Consider the following 22481-nt stretch of genomic DNA (forward strand, 5'->3'; position numbering starts at 1 on the left):
ATTATTGGTGTCATGATTACAAATCCACTTACTTGCCCCATCAGATGTTATTGTTCAATGGCACCCTCTTTGCATTTGTGCTATAAGGTACATTGATTAGAAAAAAATAAAATAAATCAATTGTCTCTAGTACTTTTCTGAGAAGCATTGCACTGAGAGACATTTGGTCAACCACTAAAGTTATATGGAGCTTGGAATAGATGTACCTATAAACCAACCAGGATAATTTTCTTCTCCCTTGCATCTCTAATTTCTAGGACCAAGCCTGGTATAGTAGCTATGGAATTAACAGAATCAAAGGTCATATTATTTTTCTCTCACATCATTTTGACCGTTCATGTAGAAACTCAAAAGTGTAGTAAGTTTCTTGTTTATCCTGGACTGGTTTCTAGTAGGGAACCATTGGCACCCAGCAAACTACCATATCTTCATCCTCATCAAGGCAAATTCTTCCACTTGACTGAGTATTTTTGTTTCCCATCAAGCTGTTTGAGTGTTGTGGAGACAAAGACACACCCTGAAAGCTGCTAGTTGGCTCAGTTGCTGGATAATTCCCTTTCTTCCTACAATCTCTTAAGTTCTTCAATCCTAGGTACACAGAGTATTAACTGGATCTGCCACAACAGCTGGGTGAATTATCCTTTGCCCCATGTCCTATGCGTGTGTGTGCTTCCATTTCAAAGACTGTTTTCCCCTGAGTTAGTTACTTTAATATTATAGGCCCTATACACAGTATATACCCTTCAATAAATGCTTGTTCAAAGGAATTTAACTATTCCTGACTGAAGAGTCTAAAAACATTTGAGTTAGAGATTTTCTAAATAGACATTCTGGAAACAGTATAAAACTACATATAAAACCATGTTTAGAGATAAACAGACATTCCAGGGGAAGTAGATATAATGGGCAAATTAATCCAAGACTGAACTAAAATTTCTCATTCTAGTTTCAGTCATGATAGGCATAACCCATTAGGACACAAAGGGTAAGGAAAAATGTTTCCTTATGTAAATTTCTTAGAACAGAATCAAGTGAATCCACTTTCTTCTTTGATATCACAAGATCCAAAGACAACTGACACTAAAGAGCTTGAATGAATCTGCTCAAGCCTGACTCCACCCCAAATCACATTGCAAAGACAAAAGCCAGGAAGCCAGCAGGACCTTGGAGCTTAGAGCTGGTCCTGTCTTCTTTCTGGAATTTCTTTAGCTGCTCTGGCACTCACACGTATCACCCCAGCAGGACAATCATTCCTTACCAGTAGTTTCTACCTCCCACACAGTTGTTGAGCCATTTGCAGTGGTGGTCAAAGTCAGCGATGCACTTATTGCAGGCACTGCAGTGTTTGGCTTTCACCCCCCTGGTAAAAGGAAAAGAAGAAATGGGGTGTTATGGATCCACTCTACCATACTCTTGCACATATACCTTGTAATAGCTAGTAAAAAAAGAAATCACCTCATAGCAACAGCTAAAGAAGAAAGTTTCCAAAGGATGTCTCTCCTCCCTCTCCCCATCACCTGCCCCATTTTATTAAAAAACTCCCAGGCCAAGGAGTTTACGAAAGGTCATTGAGTACCTACTAGCTAAGGGTCAGTTTCTGTTCAGTTGTTTCAGTCTTGTCTGACTCTTCATGACCCCTTTTGGGGTTTCTTGGCAGAGACACTGGAGAGGTTTGCCATTTCCTTCTCCAGCTCATTTTACACATGAGGAAACTAAGGCAAACGGGATTAGGTGACTTGTCTAAGGTCACATAGTAAGTGAGACTATATTTGAACTGAGGAAGTGTCTTCCTGACTCTAGGTTCAGCACTCTACTGTGCCACCTAGCTGCCCCTTAATGGTCCCTTAGTTAAGTCAGTAGACCCCTTTAAAAAATAATCTTAAATCTCCTAGGCCGAAAGGCCAATGGCCCCTCAAAGGCCTGATGTAGAAGCTCTGACTTAGGCCATTTTGCTACTCCTCACATAACTTGGTGCCTGCCCTGCTTCCCTTCCACCAGAGCTCACCAGATTGTTGTTAGACTTGGTAATGACATCTCATTGGCTTTAGTCCTACTGCAACTCAGAATAATTGAGCGTTAGCCCCAGCCTCCCCAGCAGCAGGGGTTAGAGGTGTGTACTGCCACACTTGATTGGCATATTTTTTGTTTTCCTTATAGTGTATTCAACTTAGAGGAGCAGCATGAACCTAATCTAATCTTCTGCTGGAGAAGTGGAAGAATTGCTTACCAAGACACCATTATGTTTTTCCTCCCAATGACCCCAGAGCAAGGCAATGCTCATATTACTAACCCCATATGAATATCAATTCATGTTTATCTAGCAATTCAAGGTTGGGTCACATGTAATCCTAGTTCAGACACTTACTAGTCATAAATTAGTTAAGTGGCTGGCCTGGAAAAATTTCTTAAGTGATCTAGGCCTCAATGTCCTCATCTGTAAAATAGAAATGATGAAACTTGCTCTACCTACCTTGTTATTTGTCTTTTGTTTGAAGAAGATCATGACATCAGGAAACTGATGCCATGACTTACAAGTAAATTAGATTTAAGTGAGGCAGGACTCTGCAAAGTCACCAGCCTCATTTTCTCCTTCAGAGATGTCTGGGTCCAGTGGCAAGATATAGATGAGGATGATTGCAGATGGCCCTGGATGTAGTGGGAGATCTTGACCTTTTTAAGCTAAGGTCTTTCCCAGGTCTCAGTTTGACTGAGGCAACGCCCATTCAGTGATTAAGGCTTGGCTAGTACACCTTATAAACCTAAAGATGTTAACTTTTATTTACAAAGACCACTTAGTACCAGAAAAGGCACCTGATGGAAAACTTCATAGCAAAGATATAAACCAAACGACTTAGTAGGCTCCTTTCCTTTTCTGATGTCCAAATCCTTCATAAATATAGTCAAAATACTGCCATGCCTAAATCATTGCTGTTCTTTCAACTAATTTGTAATGTGAACTGCAAGATTTTATGGTGTTTCCAACTAGAATGAAAAGCCTACGAACCCCACAGGAAAGCAAAGGGCTTCCCTGAATATGGCCTTAGGAGGCAGACAGTCACACTCAATGGTGAAGCTGACCTGCCCAAGGCCACGTGGGGCCTCTGACTCCAAATCCAGTACTCCTTCTGACATCTTTGCAAGCTGTCAGAAGGAGGAGGTAGCCAACTTCTTCAGCTGTAGCAAATGAAATTTTTAATCAAGATTTTAAAAACATAGCAAGGCTTCTGTAGAAAGGGTCAGGACACATTAACAGGAATAGGTAACATCATCATTAGTTATATTTATTTAAGGCTTTAAATATATTTTATCAGTTGACCCTCATAATAAGGGAAGTAGGTGTTAATATTATCCTCATTTTTGCAGGAGTGAGGAAACGGATGATGAAGTAGAGAGATTATGCTACTAGCTAGTAAGTGTCTGAGGCAGGATTTGAACTCATTGCTACCTGACTCCAACTCCACTGTTTTACTATTATGCCACCTTTACTACTATACCACCTAGAATCTATAGCAGAGGTAGTCAAACTATAACCTGCAATCTGTTTTCATACTGCCAAGAGCTAAGAATGATCTTCACATTTTTTAAAAATATATTTTATATTTACAATAAAACTTCGTTTGAAAAATGTAGAAATCATTTTTAGTTCATGGGTTATATATAAAAAAAAACAGGTGTAATTTGGCTCACAAAAATAGGGGACACAATTTGGCCCATAGGCAATATTTGGTCAACACACAAACCATTTAATCCAAATCCTCATTTTACAGATGAGGAAACTGAGGCCAGGACAAGAGCCTTAGGGTGTTAATGTATATACAAATGATAAGGTCTACAGAGGTACTAAAAAAAATTCGAAAAAAAAGCCTTTTCTAGCTGCCACAGGATGGGGAGAGAAAGTCCATTCCTGGTCTGAATGAAAGATCCTCAATTGTCTATACCAGTACTCAATTTAATATGGAGAGCCCAAGAATACTGGAACCCACAATAAAGCCTTCTGACATTTCTAGGCTTCTTTTGCAGCTGGTTTTGACCCCTCCTACTGTCCACCCCCAGTTCTGATTGGATTTTGCTTTTTGCCTAGTATTTGCTTTAATAATCTGTCACACCATCTCCTGGAATGTGCTGTATATATAGTAAACTTAGGTTAGGTTCCCAAGGCATCAAGTCTATAAGGCTGAAACCTTCCTCTCTACTTCTGAGGGAGGTTTTGGGCGGAGTGAGTGCTGTCTTTTCAGAAGGTCCCTAAGAAAAGATGCTGTCCTTCTTGACTTTTGTTCTGGAAGACAATGGAAATGATGTTGTGGCAGGAAGACTTACACTGGGACTTCACACAAGTGGCAGTACTGGTTCTGAATAGCATGCTTATGTTTGGACCTGTCCAAGACAGGCATAGGCCTGCCGTAGTTTTCTTTGTGCCGCACATTTGGATCAGCTGGGTCAATTGTGACAGCAGTAATATGAACGATAAAGTGAAATGCAAATAATATGCCGATCACCTGAGAAAGCCCAAGGTTAAGGAACAACAGAGTGGTGGAGTTCATTATATGATTTATTATTATTATACATGTTATTACTTGTTTGAAAAAATATAGCAATTCATATCAATAAGACATGAAAATAAACCAGCCTCTCTACTACATATATATATACACACACCAACATAAATATATATAAAACTTATATATATGTATATATATAAATGGGCATATATGCAGAAAGAAGAGAAATTCCAGTCAGAATAATTAGAGAATGTACAAAATACTTGAATCCACCTATCAAAACACATAAGACTACAAAATACTCATAGTTTAATATAATTACAAAACCCTTTTTTGCAGAAATAGAAATCTACCTAATTTAATTGCTCATGAGTGACCTTTGCCAATATAATGTGCATGATAATTCTATCTAAATTAATCTAGTTATTCAGTGTCTTGCTAATCAAACTACCAAAGATTTACTTTAGAGAACTAGAAAAAATATAATTCATTTGGAAGAACTAAAGGTCAATATTCTCATGGGAAATAATAGGGAGGAGGTCCAGTTGTGCTATATCTCAAACTATACAACAAAGTAGCAATCATCAAAACTATTTGGTACTAGCTAAAATATTTTTAAAAACTTGATCAGCGGAAAAGATTAGGTACACGACATTCAGAGGTAAACAAACATAGTATCACAGTGGTTATAAACACAAAGATGGTGATTATTGAGGCAAAAATTCACTATTCCACAAGAACTGATAAAAAAACTGTCAGAACTTAGGTACAGAACAAAATGTGTCACGTATCACAATGTTCCAAATGGATAAATGACCTTATCATAAAAGATCCCATTCAAAACAAATTATTAACTTACTTTTCACAACTGTGAATAGGGAAGAGCTCATGAACAGAAAAGAGATAGAAAGCATCATAGGAGATAAAATGGACAATTTTGATTATATAAAATTGAAAAGGTTTTGCGCAAATAAAATCAATGTGGTTAAAATTAGAAGAGAAGCAGTTAACTGGAGGGAAAAATCTCTGCAGCAAGGTCTGATATCTAAGATATATAAAGAACCATTTCAAATATACAAGAATGATATATTTTTAATGACAAATTCTATAAGAATAATATAGTCAAAGGATATAAACTGGCAAATCTTAAAGGAAGAAATAAAAAAAATCAGTAAAAATGTTAAAAAAATGCTTCAAATTACAGAGAAATGCAAATCTAAGCATTTTCAAGTTTCCACTTCACACCTATCAGAATAGAAAAGATGACAAAAAAGGAAAATGACATTTGTTGGAGAGACTTCAAGAAGACAGTCATATTAGTACACTGTTGATAGAACTTTAAAATGATCTAATGAATCTGACAAGCAATTTGGTTATATGCCCCCAAATCACTGACTGGTGTATACCCTTTGACCCAACTGTATTTATGCTAGACCTATACCTCAAAGAGATTAAAGGAAAAGATCTAAATGTACTAAAATATTTGTAGTAGCTGTAGTAGTAAAGGGCTGGGAACCAAAGAGCTACTCATAAATAGAGGGATGCTGAATAGATTATGGAATATAGCTTTATAGCTATAAAATATGACTCCATTAAAAGACACGACAAAAGGAATGGTTTCAGGGAAACCTTGGAAGGCTTATATGAACTGATGTGGAGTGAAGGGAGCAACATGAGAACTATGTATAGTAGAAGCACCAATATTGTAAGGAAAAATAGTATTGAAAGACTTAAGAACTGTGGTCAATGCAATAATCAGTCATCACACCAGAGGACTCTTGACACAAGGGTGATAGACCCAAGGTGCAGAATGAGACATATTTTTTGATGTGACAAATGTGAAGATTTATTTGTTTCAAAGGTTGTGTTTTCATTATTGGGGCAGGGAGAAAAGGGTGTGGAGAGAGAGGGTTAGTGATAATGTTTTCAAAAAATTAAAAGAAGGAAAGAGGATGATTAATGCTTTTTAAAAAAATATACTGGAAAAATTCAGAAGGAAACACAGACAAGCAGAACAGATTTGAAAGCAATATGGTAAAGGTATTACATACTTTAAAAAAATAAATCATACAAAATGATTTTATAATTTCACTTAAAATTCTCTTTTGCTTCTTTATTTTATATATGGTAATATTATTTACTCTTTTGGAGGGGGGCTTGTTTAATTTAGGGAAAAAGAAACATTTTAAAAAATTAAATATCTCTTCCCTATGCTAATTCTTACACAATTTTCAGTGCTTTGGAATATGTCAATTAAAATCTTTCTTTTGTGTACCAAACTTATTAGAAGGATGAATTTTTAAACCTGACCTTTGAATTCTAAAAACAAAACAAAAAAACAAGGTCAAATAACTATTCACAATATCTCAACTTCTCAGCTAATGAAAAGCAGGTCATTTGTCAATGGGAGCTTTGTAAGAAAGAATAAGGGAAGTGAGTCTAATTGGGTCTTAAGGTGGGCTGGGTCCCATTACTTTGGAATAAACAAAAGGGTGGGTTAGTTTTTTCAGTCCTGTCTTAGAATCTAAGCCCTTCCTTATACAGGAAACAAGGAAAAAAGACATGGATTGTGGTCTTCTTGCATCCTTTCATATCTCATAACTTGTCTGGGGTATCACTTTGGCACTCCACTTAACTGCTATCATATCTGAAATGAGAGAAGTGAGAATGGCCTTTGGTGCATCACAGCAACAGAAAAGGGAGAAAAGAAGAAGGGCAGAAAGAAATAGGGAAATGAGAGAGAAAGGAAGAAAAGAGGGAAGGAGAGAAATAAAAATAAGCAAATAGTAGAATACCCAATTAAATGAGCCTTTATATTTTAATTGTTCTTAGGGGTGTATGGTATAAATTGCCCACTAGTAGGAAATGCATCTAGGAACATATTAGAAATTTGGAGTCTTGTTAAGGTTATTTTTGACCTTGCCTTAATGCCTGTGTGTCTATTCATCTGAACTTGCAAAAGTTTTCCTTTCTTTGAGGTCAATATTTTCTGTCCCACACAAAATTTCCAGTGGACCTATCCATTACCAGTGGAGCCCTGTCCTCCTCGAAGTCCATAGCAACCTCCTCTTGTCTGAAAGTCTACAGGCTAAGGAAAAAAAAAACAGTCTGCAGCAGTATGCCCTGAGTATACTATTTTCCTCTTCACTTTCCCTACTATCTACCATCCGTGGGGTAGTAGAAGCATGCTCTGGGTTTGTCAATCAGGGGGAGTAAAGTGAGATGGAAAGTCATTCTACACAGGCATTGCTGATACATTTTTATTCCAGAAGTTTCAATGTAGACTCAGGCCCCAGGTCCCAGAGGAGGAGTGGGGTAATGCTGATAAAGGCATTTCCCTAATAGATTTCCCCATTATTATTATGGGAACAAGAGCACTAACCATTGCTTTTAAAGTACAAAGTAGATCTATAAAGTAAATTATCTACCACCAGTTTGTGGGACCTGGGCTCTTAATTTGTGGTCATATCATCCTGATGGATCCCCATAGAGACACTATGTGGCCAAAGCCTGGCAGTTCTCTAGTGTGGCTGATTGTGTCTCTGGCCTGCAGAATTGGGAGATGAACACAGACTCCCCTATGAATTTTGGAGAACATCATCCTAGAATTCTCCTGGGAACAAACTGAGTTTGCAAACTCACTGCCTTCTTTCCTGTGTGTCCTTCCCTGGAATAATATAGGAGAAAGTCTGTTCTGAGAGTCAGGTAACCAGAGTTCCAGTGACAACTCTTCCATGTCTGTTGGGAGTGACTTTCAGCCATTCACCTCACTTTTCTGAGCCTCAGTTTCCCCAGTTGGAAAATAAGGGATTAGGACCTAGATAGACCTAAAATCCTTTGTAAGTCTACACCTCTCCGTTTCCACGATGCTAACACAAATACAAATCTCCAACACAAATCTCCATGGAGACAAAACAAAAATGGAGCAGAACAACGATACAGAGTCTATTTACTTTCTTATTAGGCCCATAGTCCAGGCCTCATTAGTCAGGCCCTAATTTCTTCTAAGGCCTTGGAACTTTGGCCAGAGACCATTTTCTTGATTGCCTGTCATTCTTGCACAGTAACAAATCCTGAATAACCTCCCCTGGAACACATAGGGATGGTAAGAGGAATGAGACGGTGGGAGACATGGAAAAAAAATATATGGGGGGGGGTAGGAATTAGAATTTAAATTTATATTGCAGCCTTTGTAGGAAGTTTTTCCTACATTAAATCATAGAATCACAGAGTAAAAATAAATGCTGATTTCTCTTACTGGTGAGGCAAATGAAAGTGGAAGTAAAGTCACTGGTGAATTTGTAAAGGTATACGCTTGTGTTGATTTTTTTTAATAGCAGTAATTTACCCAGGTTGTTGAGCTTTGAGTTTATAGTCTAGAGAACACTCAGTTCTTATTGGTAAAATGAGGAAGTTGGGCTAAGATTATGGATTTAGAATTAGCTAAAGCTCTGGTCATTGTTTTATTCAATTCCCTCATTTTACAGACAAGGAAAACACAGCTGATAATCATTGAGAATTGAACTTGGCTTGTCACACAGTTAGGTAGTAAATGGTATAGCCAGGTTCTGAACTGAGTTCTTCTGATGGCCAATTCAGTGCAAGTCTCAACTCAAGTGCCTTCTTCAATATCAGGCTTTTCCTGATGTTTCCTTTTTCCCTACCCTCCCCAAACTGGTAATGCCTTCTAAATCATTGTTCATCTTTGTCTTGTATATAGGACAGCTAGGTGGCACGGTGGATAGAGTGTTGGGCATGGAGTCAAGAAGACCTGAGTTCAAATCTGGCCTCAGATACTTTCCAGGTGCAAGACCCTGGACAAGTCCCTTAATCCTGTTTGCCTCAGTTTCCTCATCTATAAAATGAGCTGGACAAATCTTTGCCACCAAAACTCCAAATGGGGTCATGAAAATTCAGACGTGACTGAAACTGCTCAATAAAAATAAATCCTGTATATGACTTCTTTGAACAAATTTGTTTACCTGTTGTTGCCCCCATTCAACCCTGAACTCCTTTAGATTAGGGCTGACTTTTGCCTTTTTGTATCTACAGTAGGTGCTTAAAAATGTTTATTTACTCACTTTTATATATACCTAGTTATATAATTTTTTATTTTCCTTGGCTAAATTGTAAGTTCCTTGAGGGCAGTGGCTACTTCATGTATGTCTCCATATCCCCAATACCTAGTACAGTGCCTGGCACATACTGGATGATTAAAACAACGTTGTTGGTTAATAGTGCTTTTTGCATGTGCCACAGCGCCAGGTGAGATCTAAGGTCTCTACTAGCTCAGGTATTATGTGACCCTCTGACCTAAAGATGCTTTTGATAATCAGTGGGCACACCATGGCATTGACTCAACAAGTAATTTCTTTGGAACTCTATGTCTGACATGACTAGGACTAATTTGATTGTAGACCAGAAAACATTTGGAAGTTGGAGACAATAAGTAATATCAATGATTCTCTGTGAACCAACCATGGAAGTGGATTTTTTGAACCTAGTTTCCAAGCAAAGAATGTCAGCTCCAGTGAGTGAGCCTGCATCTCTGTGTTCTTTATTCCTAATAATGAACCTATGCTTCTGACATTTATCCAAAGCTAAACATGTACTGGAACACAAGATAAAAGAGAAGTGGCCACTTTGATCTTTGCTTGAAAGACAAAGAAACTGAGGCTGAAGGAAATTAGAGGGTTTGACAAAAATCATTCAGTGGGTTAGATTTTGGTTTTTCAGGAGAAGACACTGCTCCATGTTTCTATGACTACATGAAGGCAAGAGTCTCCTTCAGCAACCATTTTGTAAACACATCTGCTCTAGCCAAACTGTGCCAGTCTGTCCTCTGAGCACACTGTGTGTTCTTTCCCCTTTGTACCTTTGCTGTCACTATTTTCTTTGTCTGGAATGTTTTCACCTTCACCTTCTGCTGAACCCTGCCCCATACTATAAAGCAGGAGTTCTTAACCACAGTTCAATTTCATGAGGTCCATGAATTTGGATGGGAAAAAAGTGACACCTTTATTTTTACAGACCTCTAAATAAAATATGCCATTGTCTTCAATTATTTAAAAAGCATTCTGGGAAAGGGTACATAGACTTCACCACATTGTCAAAGTGATCCATGACCCACAAAAAGGTTTACAACTTCTAATGTAAAGCTTTAACTCAGGACACCATCCATTTCATTAAGCCTTCCCTTGTTCCCAAGTATTACAGATCAATTACCATGCACTTTTTAAGTGTCTACTAGTCAGTAAACAAATCCCTGTGTAGAACCCTGTGTTAAGCACTGGGGGAAGATACAATGGCATACATGGGCCAAGTGAGCCCAGGTGTGCCAGGAGTGGCTGAACAAGCTGTAGTACGTGATCGAGATGGAATACTACTATGCTGTATGAGCTGGATGATCTTAGAAAAACATGGATAGACCTGCACAAAATAAGAGTGAAATGAACAGAACCTTGGGAACACTGTATACAATAACATCAGTATCGTTTTAAGAACAGCTTTGAGTGACTAAGTCATTGTGACTACTGTAAATACCCAAATTAATTACAAAGGACATATGAAGGAAGGCACTATCCATATCCAGAGAAAGAACTGATAAATAGCAGTATGTATAGGATTATTTTACACACAGACACACACACACACACACACACACACGTGCCCAGTGGAAGCTATCACTAGGACAGGAGGAGGAGAAGGAAAGAAAAAAGGGAAAAAAGAAAAAATGCAAATGATAAATATTATAATGATAATTATAATGATAAATTATACAATTAAAAGGAAAAGTGAGTTATACATAATAAATTTCCAGTTTCATGTGCAACTATCTTTTTATTATTCTACTGTTATAGAAATGCTTGTTTTATTTCATAAAAATAAAATAGCATATACGTAGTAAGGACCATCCTTCAACTTTGGGACCAAGTTAATATAGCATGGTATCCACTCACATAGTTATAATCCATAATATTATATGCAGATGGACCAGATGGTTCCAAAACAAGATGTGTATGAGGTCTAGGAGTCAAGGTTTGTTAACAATGGAGACACTTAGGGAAGTTTTTCAGAATGAAGTAGAAACTGAGTTTGAATCTAAAGAATAGTTCAACAGATCAAAATGGGGATAGAGGGTATTCCAGGCAAGGAGAACAGTTGCCTAAGCAAAACCAGGAATAAGTGAAAGTGTAGTCTGGATCCAAAATGCAGAGAATTTGACAGATCCGTAGAGTTTGTGAAAGGAATTCTATGAAATTAGGATAGAAAGGTAAAATGTTCCCTGAAAGGGCCTTGAATTTATGAGGCAATTAGGAGCCACTGAATATTTTTGAGTAGAGGGAAGTTTTTTACAGTCACAAGAAATATTTTTTGTATGGCTGAATGAGGAAAACCCTAATTACAATTTACATGGAGGAAGGCTGGACTGCCCTAGAACTCAATCAAACATTTGCCTATGGTTATTTGCCATCTTCCTATTTTGGAAGGAGGAGGCTTATCTTGGAAAATCCTCAAGAGGATTTGTCTGACCTGCTTATGGACCAAATGTAACACTAACATGGAAAGGAAAAGGGAGTAAGGCCAATAAAAGATGAAGAGTGTCCACTTTCTTAATTACTCTCTCCTTTTCTTAGTCCATGAAATCAGAGTCTGCAGAGTGGAGAAGAAAGAGTTTTAACAAATTTTCTTCTTTATATAGCCCTGTCCCTCATCAGAGTGAAGAATCACCACCTTCAGATCCCTAAGTACCAGAATTCATTTAGGACCCAAGAGCTGCTGAGCTGAGCCAAGCCAAGGGGAAAGTGAGGTCCTCCATTCAGATCTGTAGCACATATTCCATGACATTTCTCTTCTGACATGAAAAGAATTCAAAACATATCCTTCTACCAGTCCAGTCATCCAAATGATACTGCTCGGTATTCAGCCTGCATTCTCACTGCAGTGTTTAGTGGATTAGAAAATAGCCACGGCTCCCCATGGAACTCTGACAATGGCAGCCACGCTGTGTTTTGGTTGGTTACCAAGGAAGCAATTAACAATATTCTAAAGAGAGCTAACACTCACCAATGTAGACTGAGCAGTACAATGAGAAGGTGTGTTTGCTTAACCGATGCAGGAAATCTCATTGTGTGCACCCTGTACTGGGGGATACTTTCTTTTATTGTTTCAGAGCAGAATTCCACTCCACGGGAAACATTATAACAGGAGCCAGGCCACAGGAGAGACATCACTACTCAAAAGACAGACTTAAAAGAATCTGGCCACGCGGGGAGGGGGACAACAGAGGGATTATCTAAAATCCGTCCTCTTAATACTGAAAACGTTAGTTTAATTTGAATAAAAAGCTATTGCAGGGGAGGCCAAGACAGAGCATGGACACGGTTTACTTCCCTTCAGCTATCCTTGGTTTGCTTGCTTTAGAAGTCAGATCCAAATACCTTTACATCACATGTTGTAATAGCACGCTCTTCTCAGCATAGGAAGATGGACAAATATTTATAGGATATCCTCGCACATGAAAAAAGAACCCCTTTTGGGGGTTCAGGATACCATCCTGAAATGTATGATAGATGACTTTGAGAAGCATTGGCTCTAGAACTACTAACCTGGTGAATCCATGTTTACTTAATATCTATATCTCTCTCTATGTCTATATCTATACATATATGTATATATGTATATATATATGTCGATATATATAGACATAGAGAGAGATATAGATCCCCATGAAAATCCCCACGAAAGCAAAGCCCAAACGTCAGCTCTTGTGCCTCCTTGGAATTAGTAGTATGTAGCTGACTAACCAGGGCAGCTATGTGGTGCTGTGAATAGAGCACTGAGCCTGGAGTTAGGAAAACTCATCTTTGTGAGTTCAAATCTGACCTCAGACACTTACTATGTATAGTCAAGTCACTTTACCCTGTTTGCCTCAGTTTCTTCATATGTAAAATGATCTGGAGAAAGAAATGGCAAACCACTCCAGTATCTTTGCCAAGAAAACCCCCAAAAGGGTCATGAAGAGTCAGACATGACTGAACAACAAAGCTGAGTAACCTGGGCAAAACCTCCTGGGGTGGAGAACCTGAGGCCCCAAGGCCACATGTGTCATTCTACGGGTGCAGCCTTTTGACTGAGTTCAAGTTTTACAGCACAAATCTTTTTTATTAAGGGGATTTGTTCTGTGAAGCTTAGATTCAGTCAAAGGGCCACCCTTGAGGACCTAGAAAGCCACATGACCTCAAGGCTGCAGGTTCCCCACCTCTGCTAGAGTGTCAGGTACATGGCATAGGGGATAGAGAGAGTGCTGGGCCTGGAATCAAGAAGACCTAGCCTTAGATACTAACTAGCTGTGTGACCTTGGGCAAGCTATTTAACCTTTATTTGCCTCAGTTTCCTCATCAGTAACGTAGGGATACACAATAAAGATAGCAATAGTACTTATTTGTTGTGAGGATCAAATAAGGTATTTGTAAAGCACTTGTCAAAATCTACGGCCCATCTTTTCCTTCCTTCTGTTCTTTCTTGATCATATCCTATAGGTGTTATCTAAAAACGCTAATATAGATACAAACTTCCTAGGATAATATAAGATCCTATTCTAGCTTCTTCTTTTGAAGGAAGAGTAGCTCCCATCATATAACAGTGAAAAATCGTATTTCAGTAGCACTTGAAGGTTCACAAAATGCTTTTCTCGTATGATGTAGAGTAGTACAAATATTATTATACCCATTTCACAGAGTAGTTTATTAAACTAACTTCAACAGATCATAGATGTGGAGGTGGAATGAGGTCATTTAGACCCATGTCTTCATTTTATAGGTAAAGAAACAGACTTAAGAAGGGTGTGGCAGAGGGGGGAAGGGAAGAAGGAAAAGGTTTTTAAAAATCATTTTAGTATAGATCCTTGTCTCCACCCTGCTTGCATGACACAACATTTCTTTAAACAATAGCAGTATATGCTTAGGAAGTTAAACTATCACTCCTCCTGACTGTAGGCAACTCACACACTGAATGATACAGGGAACCTTTTTTTTGGGGGGGGGGGGCATCTCTTTTGTCTAAAAACATTGCTTGTAAATTCAGTCAACTACTAATTTCAGCATTCATTCAGCCGTCATTTATTATGAATTCAATGAGAATAACAAAATTTAAAGTGTAATAAATCATAATGGAAAGAGAAACATTTCATTTGGTATAGTTTTACTTTTAGATTCTACATGACATTAGTGAATATCTTGGGTATAACTAAGGCACATCCCTCGGAGTGAATGAACTAAGCCACACTACAACCAGTCTCACTGATTTTCATTCCAAGAAGAAATGCAGCTTCTTTCTCCAGCTTCAGCAGTTTCAGTCACTGCACTGTTATGAGAATGATAGACTGACACCATAGCACATCCTAGCAACAATCTGTGTTTAGTAAACAAATAGTGAATAAATTACCCGTCTATTGATACACTCCCTTTCGTAACACTGTTAACCTTTTCCCCTGTCCTATTTCAGAGGAAGAAGATCCGAAAAAACAAGCCCAGAGCAAATGTTCCCATTGAAAGTTGAAAATGGCAAACTGAAGGTTTATCAAATGACTTAAGGGCAAGTTGTACAAAAATGTCCTCATTAGGTTCAAAGCTGTACCATGTTGCTGAAAAAGTCAGCTGTCTTTTCTGCTCCCCATGCATTTCTGAACAGTTGCTGCCAAGTTCATTTGCTTGCCCGAGGCCATAATACAATGATCTTGTAGGGAGGTGATTTCTACAGACAAAATAAAATTATACCAGATATCAGCTCATCATAGATAATGTACTTTGCTAAATCAAGAAGCCATGCCTGTTTTCACTTTGGAAGAAAAATAAATACCGTACACCGTGATAACATAGGGTTGAGTACAATTGTTGAGAGCACACTGGTCTTCACACAGGACCCAACTTGATGGAGAATTGGAAATCACACTGGAAAATTGCTGTCCATTGGAATTTCGCTCAGGCTTTTGTTGTGAGTAGGGTGCTTGCTTCTGGCCTCCCATGTGAAAGACTTCTTTTCATTGGTGATCTCTTTTCAATCCTATTTTCAGCCAGATCCTTTGGGGAGAAATCCGTGTGTGCACTTGTCTTGATTTTCTTTCCAGGACAAATAGTTCCTTGGGCTTGACTTCTTGAATTCTAGATCTTCACACGAAAGAGAAAGGGGGTCTTTGGTTTCTTAAACTTTTTCTAACGTGCTTTTGCTGCACAAAATTTATCCCTAGCAGTGAGTGTTCATTGCCTCTTTCTGGAACAATACTGGAGCCCTCTAGTGGTCAAAATAATATCAATGATCAACCTTCATTGTCATTGTGGGCCGAAGATGGCATGTTGTAGTCGATGCAAGAGGAGGAGAAAAGCTTACATTCATTTGATACAACTGGCCTCATTCCAGGCTACCATGGAGTTGGTTTTTGTTTTTTGCCTCAGTCAATCAACAGGCATATTTATTATTTCCTTTGTGCCAGGCATAGTGCTAGGTGGAAAGAGAGACAGAGAGACAGAGAGAGAGAGAAAGAGAGAGAGAGAGGAAGAATGAAAAAGAGAAGGAAAAATGAGAGAGAAAGAAGGGAGAAAAATAAAGGAGAGAAAGAAAGGAAGGAAGGAAGAAGGAAGGAAGGAAGGAAGGAAGGAAGGAAGGAAGGAAGGAAGGAAGGAAGGAAGGGTTCCTGCCTTTAAGGAGTTTACATTCTATGGTTTAGAAACATAGATTTAGAGTTGAAAAGGAGCTTAAAGATCTAATTCAACTGCTTTATTTTATAGATGAGGTGATAAAAGCCCAGAGGGTTGGCATGTCTTGTCCAGGGTTATACAGGTAGAAAGTGGAAAAGTTAATATTCAAGCCCAGGTCCCCCAACTTGAAACCCAGCACATTTCCCACTGTCCCACACTGCCTCTCATGTGCCAATTTACACCATCACCTCTTCCTTTCTTCTTCCCCGTAACCTGTCCTGACTCCTCATTTCTTGGGATTTGCTATTCACCTTTCCCTGCTGCAAGAAAACTCAAACAAAGCATCACAACAGAGAAGCACCTTAGGGATTTTTGCGGGGATTCATCTTACCTTGGAGTTTTGAAATAGGTTGTCTCTTCTCTGCCCTTGTGCCAGCAGGGTCACTATACTCTAGGGGCAGAATTAAGGGGGAAGTTTAAGGTTCATCATAAGAGGAAAAACACATGAGATGTTTTTTCTGTTCTTTTCTTTGGGATAATAATCCTAACTCTTTGTTGAAGCTCTCCTAGAAACATGAAGCAAGGATGTGGAGAACACCAAGATGAACAACCTGGTCCCAAGTTGAAAGCATGATGATTCTAGTCTGAGCTCAGTGGTTGCCCACAGCCCAGTGACTTTGGGTTCTTTTAGTTCTGTTTTTGTTGTTATTTCAGTTTTAGGTTTTTTTTTTACACCAAGTGATTCCAATACCAGGATTCAGGCTTTATGTTACTGCCCGATATCATGCTAAATTCCCCTTCTGCAGCAAAATAATAATAAAGTAAAAAAAAAATTAAAAATTACCTGCATTATTGTCTGCAAAAAAGGGCAGAACTAATTATCAGATACAAGTGTAGGGCCAAGAACTTTTAGAGAGCTGGTCATTTCTCCCAAAGTGGAGAGACTGTCAGAAAGGGAAATAAAACATTGGAGAAACAGATTTAACCAGGGGACGTCTGAGAAGCAGGTCAGGGTTGAGTGTAGAGCAAATGGGAGCAAAGGGTCTCAGCTGACTCACTCTGATCATTAAAGGGGTTGTTCATCACCAGGTTTAAAATACCAAAACAGCATTGCCTGTCTTTTACTACTGGGCTCTGGCTACTACTAGCTGAGCTCTCACAGTCATGCCCTCCCAGGATCAGAGGTAGAAGAAATCCTAACTCCCAAGGTGTCTGCCAGAACACTGGACTCAAATCCATCCTGTCTACTCCCACTGACCTCATTCAGAGACAGGACCTCATTACCTCACTCTTGAGCTATGGCAGTTGTCTCCTAACTGGTATCTTTGATTCTGATACAATTCAAAAAGGATTTTGGTAAGTACCTAAGGTATTCATTCTACTTGGGAGAGAGGGCAAGGGAAAAGAGAACATATCCAGATAAGTAAATGTAATTTATACATGGGAAACATATGACAGCTTGGGGGGAGGGGCAGGGTGGAAATGATCAAGAAAGGCCTTTTATAGTAAATGGCACTTAAACTAGACCTTGAATGGAGAAAGGAATTGCAAGAGGTTGAGGTGGGAAAGTAAGACATTTCAGGCATAAGTGATAGGCTATGGAAAGGCAAGAAGTAGAGCATGTAATATTTGTGTAAAAACACAAAAGAAGAAGTAGGCCAGTTTGGCTGGAAAATAGAGTGTGTGTGCGTGCGTGTGTGCGTGTGTGCGTGTGTGCGTGTGTGTGTGTGTGTGTGTGTGTGTGTGTGTATATTTGTGAACACATGTTTCAGGGGAAGGGAAAGTGAGACCAATAGGAAAAAATGCTGAAATGGTTCATGTTATAAGTAGTTTTGGTTTGTTTTTTTGTTTTGTGTTTTTTTGGCGAGACAGTTGGGGTCAAGTGACTTACCCAGGGTCATACAACTAGTAAGGGTCAAGTATCTGAGGCCCAATTTGAACTCAGGTCCTCCTGATTAAAGGGTCAGTGCTCTATAAAAAGCTTTTAAAGGCAAATAGAGGAGCTTGTAGTTTATTCTACAGATAATAGAAAGCCACTGAAATTTCTTGCCTAGAAGAGTGACATGATTAGACTTGAGCTATAGAAATACCAATTTAGCAGTTCTGTAGAGGGTGTATCAGAAAAAGGAGAAGTATGCTATGGAGACTAGATCAAGGGCTCTGACAGTACTTCCAGGAGGGAGATGATTAAGGCATGAATGAGAGTGCTGGTCTTATAGGTGGAGAGGAGGTAGAAACTAGCAAGGTGGAGGTGGAAATGACAAAATTTAGCAACTGATCAGATATATGGGGTATGCTGGAGTGAGAGGTCTACGCTGAGTTTACAAACCTGGACAATATGTGAGAAATGCTGTGAAGATAAATCCCACATAATTAAGTAGATCATTATACATGGTGTAAGGGAATAGTTGAGTGTGATTCTGAGATTGTGAACCTGAGTGACTTTAAAGATAGTAGTATACTCCACAGAAATTAGGAAGTTAGAAAAAAATGGGCAGGTTTAGTAGAAAATATACAGCAATGACTTCTGTTTGAATCATGTTGAGTTTAAAACGACTTTGTGATATCTAGGAAGAGATGGTAATATAGATCTGGAACAAAGGAGAGAAAAGAGTGCAAGATATATAAATATAGATATAGATAGATAGATGTAGATATGGATTTAGATATTTCTTTATATTTAGGAGTTAACTGCATAATGATCATTGCCCCAATGGAGGCTGATGAGACTACCTAGAGAATATAAAGAGAGAAGAGAATGGAGCCAAGACATATCCTTGAGGATATACCCATGCATATGAAGCAATACATGAATAGTGATCCAGCATAGAAAATTCAAAGGCAGCTAGGTGGTGCAGTGAATAGAGTGCCAGGCCTGGAGTCAGGAAGACTCATCTTCCAAAGCTTAAATCCAGCCTCAGACACTTACTAGCTGTATGACCCTGGCAAGTCACTTCATCCTGTCTGCTTCAGTTCCACATCTGTAAAATAAGCTGAAGAAGTAAATGGCAAACCAGTCCAGTATCTTTGCCAAGAAAACCCCAAATGGAGTCATGAAGAGTTGGACATGACTGAAAAATAACTGAACAACAACAAAGAAAACTGAGGACTGATCAGAAAAGTAGAAGAATTAGGTCAAAGTAATGTCATGAAAAACCCAGAGGGAGAGAGATTCTAAGCAGAAGGTGTGGCCAATGGTGTCAAAGACTGCAGAGGGGTCAAGCAGGATGAGAACTAAAAAGGAGATATTAAATTTGGAAATTAAGCAGTCATTGAGACTTTGGTGAGGGCAGTTTCAGTTGAGCAATGGGGTTGGAAACCAAATTATAAGGGGTTTAAAAGTGAGTAGGGGAGCCAATGATGGCTGAGTAGAGGCAACAACCTACCTGAATTCTCCTAACATTCTCCTCCAAATGACTTTAACATAATTAAAATTGATTAAAATAATGTCTCAAATCACACCCTGAAGTGGCAGATCCAACAAAAGATCAGAGTGAGACATTTTTCTAACCTCGGACAACTTAGGAGATTGGAAGGAGAGGTCTATGACACTGGGGTGGCCCTAGCCTAGGGCACACAAAGTGGCAGCATCAGCAGCAGGCCTTGGAAGTGCCTGCATAAGTGACAGTAGCAACCTCTGGAGGAGGCCCAGAGACGAGAAGAGGGGGGTTTTCTTTCTGACAACTGGTCACAAAGAGATTACAGAGGACCCTCATGATGGACCTGTAGGACTTGGCACTGATTCATAGCTCAGTTGCCCAGATGCAGTTCTAGGTTGCAGTTCTAAAGTGGAAAGGAGCAATGGTCAGTCACAAGGGAGAAGGGACTCGTTGCAGTTCCAAGGCAGAGAAGAATACTAGTGCTTGCTACTGTAGAAGAGAGACTGTAAGGGCATAGGGGCCCTTCTTGGGTGAAGCACAAACCAAGAGAGGAGTGATCACACTTCTCCTTAGATCATACCACCTTAGAAGCATTGAAACCTTGTAGACTCCCAGAATTAGCTCTGAAAATGGCAGAGTGAAAAAAAAGCATGAAGCTTGGTACAGTGACTCCTTACCCCAAGGTGAGCAGAAACCAACTTTAACATTAAGTTAGAAGTAAAAAAAAAAAAAAATAGACTGGAAAAATGAACAAACAACAACAACAGAAGAACTTGACCATAAAAGGCTACCACTGTGGCAGGACCAAGACAAAAACTCAGATACTAAAGTGAAAACAGCTACAAGCAAAACCTCAAAGAAAAATGCTAATTTGATGCAAGCCCAACAGGAGTTCCTAGAAGAGCAAAAGAATTAGATAAATTCTTTTAAAAAATAAGAAAAAGAAAAGAAATGAGAGTGATACAAGAAAATTACAAAGAGGGAATTAATATCTCATTAAAAGAAGTGCCAAAAATAATGAAGAAAATAATACCTTAGAAAACAAAATTGGCTAAATCAAAGAGGCACAAAAATTCAGTAAAGAAAATAGCTCCTTAAAAAGCAGAATAAACCAAATAAAAAAGAGATACAAAAGCTCACTGAATAAAATAATTCTTTAAAAGTTAGAATTTGGTGAATGGAAGATAATGACTCCATGAGACATCAAAAAAATAAATAAATAAAACAAAGTCAGAAGAATGAAAACATAGAAGAAGAAAATAAGAAGTACCTCACTGGAAAAACAACTGACTGGAAAATAGATTGAGAAAAGATGATTTAAGAAATATTGAACCACCTGAAAGCCATGATAAGAAAAGAGTTTAGATATATTTAAGGAATTATAAAGGAAAACTGCCCCAATATGTTAGATCCAGAGGGTAAAATAGAAATTGAAAGAATCTACTGATCACCTCCTGAAAGAGATCCCAAAATGAAAACTCCCAGGAATATTGTAGCCAAATACCAGCACTTCCAGGTCAAAAAGAAAATATTTCAAGCAGCCAGAAAGAAGCAATTCAAATATTGTAAAGCCATAGTCAATATTACACAAGATTTAGCAGCTTCCACATTTAATGAGTGGAGGGCTTGAAATGCAAAAAAACTAGGACTACAATCAAGAATCACCTGCCCAGTAAAACTAAGTATAATCCTTCAGGAAAAAAATGGATATTTTATTAAATGGAGGACTTTCAAGCATTCATGATGAAAACAAAGAAAAAAAAAACTGAACAGAAAATTTGATATTCAAACACAAGACTCAAGAGAAACACAAAATGGTAAACCTGAAAATAAAATCAAAAGGGACTCAGTAGCATCCTTTTATGGGAAGATGTAAGCCCAAAAAGGCTTTAACATTAAGTTAATAACTATTTTTATAGAGTGGTTAGGAGAAGTCTACATAGACTGAGGACATGGATATGAGTAGATGAGAAGAAGAAAAGAAGAGAGGTGAAAAAGAGGAATGCACTGGGGAAAGGGAAAGGGAGAGAATAGGGAAAGTTACCTCACATAAAAGAGGCATGCCAGTAAGAAGTTTTATATGGGAGGGGAATGGGTTGTGGGGGTGGTAAGCAACACTTGAACGTCCCTTTCATCAGAATTGGCTCAAAGAGGGAAGAGTATATACATATGAAGTAGGGAATAGTAATCTATCTTATGCAACAGGGAAGTAGGAGGGAAAGGGCATAACAGAAGGTGGAAAGGGTAATAAAAGGGAGACAATAGTAAGAAGCAAAACAAACTTTTGAGGAGGGAAAGGTTAAAAAGAGAGAGAGAAAGAAGGATATACAGGAGAAAATAGAACAAAGGGAAATACACAGTAATCATAACTATGAATGTGAATGGGATGAACTCACCCATAAAACAGAAGCAGATAGCAGAAGGGATTAGAAACTGGAATCCAAAAATAAGTATTTTATAAGAACATAGTTGAAATAGAAAGACACACACAGAGTTAAAATAGGGGGTTGGAGCAGAATCTGTTATGTTTCATGAAATATAAGAGACAGGGTTAGCAATCATGATCTCAGACAAAGCAAAAGCAAAAATAGACCTAGTTAAAAAAGATAATCAGGGAAATTATATCTTACTAAAAGATACTATAGACAATGAAATAATATTTTAAAAAATTACAGCAAGCTTCTCTGGTAAAGACCTCATTTCTCAATTACATAGGGAACTGAGTCAAATTTATAAATATAAGTATCATTCTCCAACTGATAAATGGTCAAATGGTATGAATTGGCAGTTTTCAGAACAAGAAATCAAAATTATTTATAGTTATATGAAAAATTGTTCCTAATCATATTAAGGACAAATTAAAACAACTCTAAGGTATTACCTCACACCTATCAGAAATTACAAAT

The 22481-nt window shown here is 38.4% G+C and overlaps 1 protein-coding gene across 14 annotated transcripts in view; it reads right to left on the reverse strand.

Moving 5' to 3' along the window:
* The window catches only part of LOC140501552 (palmitoyltransferase ZDHHC11-like), a 194807-nt gene that overhangs the window by 79902 nt on the left and 92424 nt on the right, over positions 1 to 22481 (reverse strand). For 13 of the 14 annotated variants that reach the window (XM_072605315.1, XM_072605316.1, XM_072605314.1 and 10 more), the window contains 2 exons: positions 4318 to 4496; positions 1259 to 1360 (listed from right to left, as the gene is read on the reverse strand). In XM_072605315.1, the coding sequence (XP_072461416.1) occupies positions 1259 to 1360; positions 4318 to 4496 (281 nt within the window). The remainder of the gene's footprint in view (positions 1 to 1258; positions 1361 to 4317; positions 4497 to 22481) is intronic. The other variant, XM_072605327.1, reaches the window with a different exon arrangement.

This window comes from Notamacropus eugenii, chromosome 4, assembly GCF_028372415.1.
Source record: "Notamacropus eugenii isolate mMacEug1 chromosome 4, mMacEug1.pri_v2, whole genome shotgun sequence".
Classification (NCBI taxonomy): domain Eukaryota; kingdom Metazoa; phylum Chordata; class Mammalia; order Diprotodontia; family Macropodidae; genus Notamacropus; species Notamacropus eugenii.